This window comes from Haliaeetus leucocephalus, unplaced genomic scaffold (genome assembly GCF_000737465.1).
Source record: "Haliaeetus leucocephalus isolate CR32 unplaced genomic scaffold, Haliaeetus_leucocephalus-4.0 Scaffold657, whole genome shotgun sequence".
Taxonomy (NCBI): domain Eukaryota; kingdom Metazoa; phylum Chordata; class Aves; order Accipitriformes; family Accipitridae; genus Haliaeetus; species Haliaeetus leucocephalus.
Genome location: NW_010973093.1, coordinates 521,761 through 532,475, shown reverse-complemented (window position 1 = coordinate 532,475; position 10,715 = coordinate 521,761). Strand labels below are relative to the sequence as shown.

General features: G+C 43.7%; 1 protein-coding gene across 1 annotated transcript; it reads right to left on the bottom strand.

Moving 5' to 3' along the window:
* Positions 1–1,649: 1,649 nt before the first annotated feature.
* SLC16A5 (solute carrier family 16 (monocarboxylate transporter), member 5) lies at positions 1,650–9,833 on the bottom strand. Its single transcript, XM_010579301.1, has 4 exons — positions 9,614–9,833; positions 5,418–5,561; positions 3,536–4,402; positions 1,650–1,891 (listed from the first exon to the last, which is right to left on the bottom strand). Exons 1-4 carry the CDS (start codon positions 9,831–9,833, stop codon positions 1,650–1,652), a joined length of 1,473 nt encoding a protein of 490 aa, XP_010577603.1.
* Positions 9,834–10,715: the final 882 nt, after the last annotated feature.

Below are 10,715 nucleotides of genomic sequence, written 5' to 3'. Positions count from 1 at the left end.
AAATGCAAAGCCCTCTGGTTCAGTAACCCTAGAGCAGTACTGAAGAAGATACTGAGCTGTGGGAGCAGGAACCCTTCTGAAGGGCTGATACCTCTTCCCCTGTAAAAGCCAGCTGTGAAGCCATTATAGTCTGAAGACCTTGGAGTCAGTTTTCCATCCAGTGGGGGTTTTTTTGGCTTGTTTGTTTTGTCTGGGGAGCCCACAGCTCTAATGAAAACTGTGGTTTTGTTGCTAGGAATCTGATATGACAGTTCTCAAGATAAGCACAGCAGTTGAGTTGAAAGCTGTTTCTTCTTCCATTTCACTTCCATTTTATGCTTCTGTCTTTCTGATGGTTCTAGTGTTGAGTAATCTTCATCTGTTGTGCTTTGTAAGCTATTACCTGCTTCTGTCAGATCAGGAATGATACAGAATATAAACAGTTCGCAACTCAAGCTGATGCTGAGGGAGGCTAGAGGCTGATGCAGCTATCATCTTAGTATTTACAAGTTAAGTCCCAGGAGTGTAGCAAGAAAAGCCACTTACAGTCAAGGCTGTATGGATATGAAAGTCAGTGACATTGACTTTTCTCTGTATACTTTTCCCCACAGATTTCTTTGTAAGTTATGCTTGTGCTTATAAGAAATGTAAGTTATGCTTGTGAAAACTTCTCTATAATGAGAATGCTGGTGTAATTAAGTCTGAGAGTCTAAGACTAAAGAGCTAAATTCATTTACACAAAGGGGAACTACAGTGGCTTTGAATTTGGCCCTATATAAGGATGCATACCTTATTCTTAGGTCTAGTAACACCTTTGCTGCCCCCTCCCCCCCCCATGGGTCCCAGTTAATGCTGTAAAGAAGTGTATTTACACAAGCCATGAATCCTGTTTTATGATATATCAAGAAGCACTTGAGATATCACTAGTTATACAAAGCAGGCACTCAAAGGTTTGGGGTTTTTTTCTTCTTGATGCTCTGGAGTTGAACCTTTGAGGCTTTGAAAATGTCCTTGGCATGAAGAACTCATGTATACACCTTGGAGAAAATATTTGATCTCACTAGAGACTTGGCTGAGTTCTGCAACCCATGCAGAAGCTTCCATATAATATTTAGAGATGTGGAAAATAATACCACACTTCCTGTGGTAAGTGTTTGTCTTGCCACCCCCAACATGGGAAGCAACCAGGAAACGTCATATTAGTCTGCACCAAAATTGCATGTTCAGATGAGGCAATAATACTTCTTTGTGAAAGAACTGTGCATAGCCATTAATACATATTGTTCAGTGCTACCAACTGAAATGTGCATGTGAAATTCCAGTGACTTCTTAAAGGCACTGACTTAAACCAATTGAACTGACACAGCTTTTGTCTCTCAGTGCTGGTTACCATGGCTGTTATCCCATGGTTTGCTTTAGGAAAGCACAGTTCTCTTTGTCCTTCGGCTCTTTGGCTGCCGCTGGGTTCTAGGCTCAGCCTGTGGTCTAGATCTCTCACTTGGAGTCTGACACGGCCCCACGGAGTGGAAGTGTAGGGTAGAAGGATGACGAGAGTTGTGGAAAGCAGATGCTTGTTTTCTCATCTGCCATCAGTGCTGGGCCTTGCTTAGGTTTGTACAGGCCACATAATTGTTTGTGGTTTTTTTTTTTCCTTCTTCTTTTCTTTCTTTTCATATGCTTGTGATGTACACAACTGCTGGAGGGGATTGACTTTCAGACTGTGGTTCAGTTGGCATTTCATTGTATTGATATCTGGAGGGATTATCCAAAGGTACTTTTGAAGCCTCTTTCAATTTGTTTTTTTTTTCCAAAGCACAGAAGCTGAGCCCCATGAATAATGCAGCTGATATCAGAAAGAAACTGGAGTTGTAGAAGACATAGTGGAAATCACTAGTTACATCTACCAGGAGACCTGAAATAGAAGCCACAGCTTAGTCAAAGCGAAGATGCATACTAAAGGCAACTAGGTGACATTTACATAAATGTTAAACCTAAATCATTCAGCAAACTGCTATATACAAAAGATAAGCATTCACAGATGAGTTAAGTTCTCTTCTCTAGATTCTAGGGGTTGTTCGTTTTTTTTGTAGTCACCACTCAGGTGATGTTTCTGCTTCTGTATAAAGTATTTCTCAATACACAGAAAAATCAGGACAGAAAGGGAATTGTAGCTTTTCCCCAACCAGCTGATTCGTTTTGTTTACCCAGCAGAGGACCCCTGTGCCCCTGCCACTCACTGGATTTTGGAATGAGTGACCTTATTACATCCTACGTCAGAAAACAGAACAAATAGATAGAGAAATCTCTCAAAAATTGATGCTAGGGTCTCTAAACTGAAACTTGTTGCTAATAGTGTGTAATCAGGGAGAAGAAAATTCACAGCACAACAAGCATTATGACTAACATTAAGTGCCCTCAATATAAAACATTTAGAAGCGTGATATATCAAATAAGTAATTTAACACTAATGTTAGACATGGAAAGGCGATACTCAGGTCAAATATACAATGCCTTCTGTAGGCTGCTTATTTATATGGAAATACTGTAATGATGTTTGTTTGCTTGTATTCTTTAGTAAAGATTGGTAATGTTTCTTTTCATAGTGCACTTTTCTTTAGCAGATTTTAGGACTACAGATAAAAATGGTGCTGCTTTTACTGTACTTCGTTTTGCCCATCTGCCACTCCTATTAGAGATGTCCAAGAAAAGACCTTTTTTTTGCACTTTTCTCAAAGCGACTGACACTAATGCCAGGGAATACCATGAAATATGGTACATGTTATCATCCCATGCTTAGAACAGACATTATTTTCCTGCTGAATAGTACACAATTCATTGCCTGGAGAAGAGAACTAAAGCCTGAATTGAGGATTCATGCTCAGGTTCACATTTCTTGTTAATCTTTTGAATTTGCTGCTGTACTGCAGGAGCAGGTGCGTCTTGGACAGGTCACTTAGTGGCACTTGGAGTGAACCATGAAATCTGTGAATAATTTATTGGATTTGGGGTCATAACTAGCTCCTTTCTTGTCTCCAGAGAAAAATCAATACACTCTGGAACTCGGAAAGAAGAGTGAACAGAAGCTTTTACTATAAGGCTCTTGAATAATGTAAGACTGGTAATAATTCTGATCACAGTTAATTTGTTTAATGGGATGTTTGCAATTCCTTGAGACTTCATAGATAAAACAATGCAAACTGGCAAAGCAGTGAAAGAGTTCATAGACAGCAAGATCCTACCACAGTAATTCCTCTCTATGACTTCCCTCTCACTGGAAAAAAGCTCTCATCACTCCTATACCTATCAAAGCTGCCTTTTTTCACTGTCTGGTGTTGCTGCAGTGACATTGGGGCAGCTGCAGAAATGACCTTCCTTCAGCTGCGAGAAGCGGCTGATCATTCCTTTCCAACTCTCCCTTTTATATTGCTCCCTCTGCATAACTCACTTGTTTGTATGGGTTTGGGAATGCTCTTATTTTTCTTTATGCTCCCAAACACTTGTCACCAGTGTCTAAACAACCAATTTTTCCCCAGCCTGCTTTAATAACTTCTCTCACCTGTGAGAGGGGGTCCGATGAGGAGAGTGATACTCTCCAGGATGGTGAAGAGCCCTAGAGCACTTGAGAACCGGTCCATCTCCACCACATCCATCAGCACCTGGAAGGTGAGTGCGCCGATGCCACTCATGGCTATACTGAGGATGATGCAGTAGATGATGAGCACGCTGAACTCAGCTGAAATGACACAAATGAAATTGCTCAGCCCACAGAGAAGCACAGCCAGGCTGAACAGGTAGATGCGTCTCCCTGTGAAGACTCTGTGTCCTGAGAGCAGCCCTGTCAAAGGGCGTATGAAGATGTTGATGAACCCGATAACAGAGATGAGAAGGGCTGCCCTGCGTTCCTCCACCCCATTCTGGATGGCATAAGGCACAAGGTAGACATGTGGTAATGCAAACCCCATCATCATCCAGGTCACTCCAATAGTGTAAATCTGGTAACCCTTGTTTTGACAGAAGATGTCAAAAGCCAGATACTTCTGCAGCATCTGGAAGCATGCAGTCCTTCTGGTTTGCTGCTGGAGCTCGGGGTGGGGAGAAGATGCTCCATTGGAGAGCTGTGCCTCTTCTGCTCTTCTCTCTGGCCCCTCTCCAGGCTTGGGTGACTGTAGTAGTGACCCTGATGCAAGCTGAACTGGTCTCATGATGGCTCCAGAAACACAACAGTTCAATAGTATTCCTCCAAAGATAAGAAAAGTGTTTCTCCAGCCCATCTCATCCAGCAAGTATTGAGAAAGCAGTGGCCACAGCGTGAAACCGAGAGAGACGCCAGTGGATGCTATGGCATTGGCCAGTGTTCGCCACCGTACAAAGTAGTAGCCCAGCGCAGTCACTCCTGCCTGGAAGCTGAAACATGATCCCAGACCTAAAGGTAAGAGTAAAAGAGAAAAGGACAGCACATGATCCCTCTGTGTTGTCTTAAAGGGTGAAAAGAGCCCAAATCCAGGGTATATCCACAGATGACTTCATCTGCCACTGAAGCATTTCCTCACCTGCCAGGCTGCACAACCCCCAGTGATTAATACTCAGAAACCCCACAAAGGGGGTGAAGAAGGATGTTGTAAATTACTTGTGTTCTTGGTTAAACTACTTGTTTTCTTGGGTATACTAAATATACTGATCTAAGCTGACATTTGTCTGGGGCACACTGCCATTCCTAAAATTGTTATGGAATTGTTCATTAAAAATTTGGTTTTTATACCACATGCAACAAGCAGTGCTGCTTTCCTGACACTTTCATCGGGGCTCAGGGAGTTACTTGTTTTTTCAGTCTATGCAATGGGCACAGCTTAGGTTGCAAGATCCAACAGGATTGGTCCCAAAGTGACCTGGCTGAAAGAATTAATTTCTCTGTGTTAGAAAAGAGTCAGAGTTGAACAACAGTCACATAGGAGAAATATTTGGAAAGGAAAAGTTCCCATCTGTTACTTCTGGTGAAAACCAACATGTTCTTTTGTTAGAAAAAGATACATTTCCCCAGATTGGGAGTGGTGAAATACAAGCCCAGAGAGCTTGGGAAGGACGTTGTCCCAACACATTACTTTCCAAGACTGAAAAAACCTCCCTTCTTCAAAGACAAAAGGTTGAGAAGCTAGTAGAAAGAACAGACATCTTTGCTCTCCGTTTTGCCCTCTGGAGACCTGTAGCTTTTTCCAGATAGAAGCACTTTCCAGTGAGCTTGGCTAGATGAAGCGTGTATTAAAGGGGTGTGAAGGGTAAATCTAGCTGCTATACAATTCCTGCTGTGCTGTGAGGCTTTTAATTTATCCTGTTTCACAGATGAATGGAAAAACGTGAGCACTTAGTTGGGACTCTCACCATTTCCCATTTTTCAAGTCAAGCACAGCAGCTGGGTTTTCCTGCTGTTCTTTGGTACTTACCAGTGATGAGGCCAGCTGTTAAGTAAAGCTGGCTGATGGACTTGCAGAAGGAGCTGGACACCATGCCCACTCCACTGAGCAGGCCTCCCAGCATCACAGCAAACCTGCAGCCAAATCGCTTTACCAAGATGCTGCAGAGGGGCCCTGGAAGCAAAGCGGAAAAAAGGAAGCAGTTTGGGAGGAAAGAAATATTTTGTACCTTCTGGACTGCCGCAATTATCAGATGATTTAGTCTAGACACTCTGAGAATTTTCCCAGCAGTATAATGTAGTAGGGAAGCCAGGAACAGAAAATACATCCCCTGATCCTCCCAAGCATGTGGTCAACTTGTTAGCTGAAGGGAAGGCTCCTGTGATCTGCTTGGTTTTTGGTCATTAGGATTTCTAAGCTTCCCTATGATGGATTTTAGTTAAAACTCTTGCAATGCAAGGAGGACCTTCAAGTGTAATTCTGTTCTCACACGATATAAATTCCAGGAATGACTTGAAAAAGCAGAGGACTTGTATTTCTATGTCTCTGAGTAAGAGATGTTAAGCAGGGTGATATTTCTGTTTGCATATTTCCACTCTCTTTTCACTGTGTTTTTCAAATATTCTGCCACAAAATCTTCTAAATTGCCCTTGGTGTCCCACTACCTAGGTGAAATTCCTTGCAAGAGAAGGCAGGTTGACTCTGAAATAGATCAAGAATGGGAGAAAAATAGACGTCATTGAGGAGGATTATTTGAAAAAGGCTGGTGAAGTATATTCATGTCTGCATGGGAATCAATCTAACCTTCAGGCAGTAGCATCCAAGCTGCAGCTTGTGGAGTCTTGCAGCTGTCCTGCACATCATCTTCCCCAGGAAAATAATAAGATGTTATTGTCAGCACAGCTCTTTGCACATGCCTGTCCTGGCATACCTGGGCAGGGGTGGGTAAGTTTAACTGTGTCCACTTCCAAGAGGACATAAGCCTAGGAGCAGACAGTGCACATACCGATTCCCACTCCCACACCTCCAGCACAAAGACTGCAGAGGTGGGAGTGAGACCCGGGTGGTTCTGATGGGTCAGAGCCTGGCTTTGTCCTTCTTGGGCAGAAACCCACGTTTTATTGTGTACCTACATTGCTGGCAGGCTTTACTAGGAAAGAGTTATGTTATTTAATCAGAAAAAGCAATGAACAAATAGGCATGGAGGTGTGTGTTTAAGGTCAATTAATTCTTTAATTTTCATAGGTTTTTGGTGAATTCCATGAGATTGTGTTAAATTACCTGCTCGTTAATGTCATTTAGCATCCTTCATTTTGAGGTAGGAAAAGATTAGTTCAGACCTGCAGACCATCACTGGGAAACAGGCATCTCTCTGCATGCTCTGGCAGAAGAGGATCTGAAGGTAGAGTTTCTTTTCCTGTTTGTTTGAGGATCCTCGAGGTTTTCCAGGTTTTATTATTTTTTTCCCTCTTCTGAACACTTAAGGTTATATAAGCAAATGCAAAATGACTGTAAGCTTCAGAATTAGGAGTCAGTCAGAGTAGGGAAAATAATCTGTGGCATATTTGTGACCTAAATCAATGTCTGGTTTGAAATAAAATCCACATAGTCAAGCGAACAGTGGAACATTATTAAAATTAGGAGTGCAGCTGTCTGTATTTTGATCTGCTTGGGAGATTTTCACCTCAGACTTCAACTGGTCTTTGAAAAAGTGTCAGCAAACTGGTGACTAGATTATTTTTCCTCCTGCTGAAGACATTAAGGATGGTACTGCTGTTTAACCAACCCAAGTAGCAAGAAGTCATAAATTGAACACTCCAAAATAATGAGATTGGCCCTAAAACTTACAAGGGTTTTTCATTATTTGTTCCTGTTAACTTGCTTTCTAGGTTTCAAACATTATTTCTCACTTGCCTGGGGCTTTTGTGCTTTCCTTTGGAAAGATAATACCAACAAAAGCGCTGCATTTGCAGGAGTGTGAGTCCAGAGAGTTACATGTGCATGAATATCTAGGAGCAGGAACGTGTAAGGGCCTGAACTCCCCTTTCGGAGAGGGCCATAGGATCCTGAGGTCTCTCAAATGATTCTTATAACAAAATAATTGTTAATCACTTTTACCTAGGAACATAGCATGGGTAATGATATATGTTTGGCTTACTAGGTTATGAGCTATTGTTTGCACTGTGCCTTTTCCTGTTTCCTTCCATAGCTCTGCTGAGCTGAGGTTAGCTCTCCTGCATGGGACCTTCTCACCATACTGACCACTCTCAGAATGGGCTGCTCTGTCCATTCCCCTTCCTGTTTACCAATTTTTGCAACAAGATTTTTTTTTTCCCTTCAGTTCCTCTGAATTAAAAAGGATGAAGGAGAAGAAAAGAGAGAAGCATCTCTGAGAGACACTGGTGACATAGCAGAATCCAATTCTGGAAAAGGTTTAAGTGCCGAGATGATGGATGTAACTGGGGAACCTGAATCAAACAGAGCATGGCCTACTGCAAAGGTCGGAAGTTACAGCAAAAGCCATACATGCTTGGCCTGAGAGGGAGTCTTTTATCTCTGTTTTTTTGTTGTTTTTTCTTCCTGATTTATGGTTGTGTTACTCCCACCTTATGCTATTAGGGGGCAAGAACAAGCACTCCTCTGCTGTAACAGCCTGCAATAGATGAGACATAACTGGCGAGCAAAGTAACAACTCTCTTGTAATTCACTGGCTATGCCCTGACAAATTCTGTTAGTGAATATAATTAACATGAGGCTATTCTTTCCTTGTCTAATTTATAACTTTTGGATCTATTTATTGGCTGTCTTTATATTACCTTTTACTGTGGTTCTGGCCTCCTACAAAACAGTACTTCATTAAAGAAGGTAGGATACTTGATATTTTCTTGCGGATACTGCCAGACTTGTCCTTCCTGGACATGTTGGGGCTGGGCTGCTTCTGAGACCATTTCCCAGAGCCACCAGGTCCCATTCAACTTCTTCCCACTAACCGCAGCAGGACCACAGAGGATGGTAGGCAGCACAGAGAATGCCCAGCAGCTTCCAAATTCAAAGCCCCAAGGACACTGCTCTCTTACTGCTGACCTTCAGTGATAATTCCTGCCCTCGTTGCTTCCTGTGAGGTCTCTTTCCATCTGCACCTCGCAATTCTGGACCCAACTGCTTCTGCTAAGGTGCAAACTCTCTCTCCCATGTCAGGTGGCTGTCAGCCAAGTCCTGCACAGGAGAGACTGAACCGGCCACAACCTTCACATTAGCATGTCTCAGGGCTCTGCTTTTTTTTCCCTTAATACTATAGTGTCACCTTTCACTAGTATTGGAAAGGGACAGGTATGAACTGAGGGAGCAGCTCAGATATGTGGGGGTCACTGGATATTTTGCTTCTGTTGCCTGGGTGGGGTTTGGGTAGTCTGTTTATCAAATAAGCATGGGAGTTGCACATAGAGAGGTCAGCAGCAACACAGACTGCTCATTGGGAAGTCCTCGAGCTGCTGAGGATTTTTCTCTTCTATGCAGAAATATCCATCTGGGTGGAGGATCTGGGGGCCCTGTCCTGTGCAGCTCCCACATTTTCTTTGGGTAGAAAACCAGTGACTCACTCCACTATCCACAAAGCCCAACCCTCCTTCACCTGGAGAGTGCTCCCTGACCCACATTCTGCATTAATCCAGCTATGCTCATGTCCACCCTGATGCCTGCTTAGGTGTGCACTCCATGCCAGTGCCCAAGGAGTTGCTTTTAACACTCTGCCTCAGCTAGCAGCCCGGAGGAGCTTGGCTTTTGGCATCTTTTCAGCCATGAAGAACACAGTTGTCATGTGGCACATGGGAGGAGATGCGCCCTTGTGGACAGAAGATAAATCAAGAAAGCACCCAAACTCCAACACTACCTGCCAGCTTATTCAAAGAGCTGCTATGGGAAATAATTAAGTTCTCACTGGTCTGGAGAAGCTGGGCTGAGAAAGGGATTCACCTCCTTTGAGCAAGGGTCTTGGTTGTCTCTTAGAGTGGCAAAAGGGAACTTGGTGTCTGTGGACACTTAGCTTTGGACTGTGCGGGCATGGGTCAAAGTGGCTGGGAGATGCTGTGCACTGCCAACCAGCCAGTCTGCTCAGACCTCTCAGTCCCTTCCACCATCTGTCTTAATGAAATATGAAAAGCGCCCTCATTGCGGCCCCTCATCAGCAACACGACCGCAGAAGGGCATTCCCTGCAGCTGTTACTTACCACCTCCGTGCAGCACGGCCACCATGATGGACGGGAACCATGATGTCTCGCTATTGCTGGCCTGGAACTCACGCTGGAGGTCCGTGAAGAAGATACCGATGCAGGAGGGGAAGCCCAGCGTCAGCCCCTGCAGCAGCACTGCGGCGAGCAGAACCATCCATGCCCATCCCCGGTCCTGGGGCTTGGCAGCTATGCGTGCTGCTGCTCCTCCTTGGGACATGATGGCTTCTTTCTCCTCCTAAGCCAGGCTGCTGGGGAAGGGAGTGCAGCTACCATGCAACCTTCAGCCCAGTGAACAGACCTACAGAGAAGAGCTGATGGTATTCCCAAGGCCCAGAGGCACCACTGCGTCCCACACCTTTTGCAGCTGACACTCTAGACTTCCTGCTCTGCATTTCTTCTAGCACCTCCGTTCCTTCTCGCTACAGGATCCTGCCAACAGATTGCTTGAGAAACAACTGCCTTCCCCTTTTATATTTCACAAGACTGTGACCACAGCCAGGTACAGAGCAGGACCACACCTCCTCTGAGGTATGAATTGGCCTTACCTAGTTCCCGCCCTTATTTTCCCTTTCACCTGCTTTCATCATATGGAGTCCCCTTGCTGGCAATTGCTAAGGTCACTCAGTCCTCGTGCTGAGAAGAGAAGGAAAAACTCTGCAAATGCCAAGAAAAATAGAAACATATAAAGCTTGTGTGTTGCAGCAGAGCTCAGTGTGAAACTTTCAGGAAAACTGCACCTACTTACAAAGTGCTAAAAAAACTTTTTTAAAGCCGTTAATTAATTAGGATCCGGTGATTGCAGTGAGGCTTTTGCTTTACCTCTGTTTAGAGCTTCTTCTGAGAGATCCCAGTTTTGACTTCAAGACTGGCAGCACAAAACATACAGTAACAGCATTCCCCATCCTCTCCACATGAATAAACATGTATAAAAAAAAAATCTTTGGCAGCAGGATGAGCTCAAAAAAAGTGCCCATAAGGTCACTGCACAGTGCAATATTTATTTAGCATTCAAATAGTGTTTTTTCCCTAAAACAATAGCTATATTTGAGTTTTGTGTGCAGCTCTAAAATTGAATAATAGTTTGATTTTTGCTCATTAT

Excerpts from the sequence above, each read along its gene's own strand:
- SLC16A5 (XM_010579301.1), bottom strand. The coding sequence starts at position 9,833 with ATGTCCCAAGGAGGAGCAGCAGCACGCATAGCTGCCAAGCCCCAGGAC. Across the intron at positions 5,562-9,613 it reads GGCCGTGCTGCACGGAGGTG|GGCCCCTCTGCAGCATCTTG; the intron begins GTAAGTAACAGC and ends CTTTGCTTCCAG. Across the intron at positions 1,892-3,535 it reads CATCGGACCCCCTCTCACAG|GTCTCCTGGTAGATGTAACT; the intron begins GTGAGAGAAGTT and ends CTTCTATTTCAG.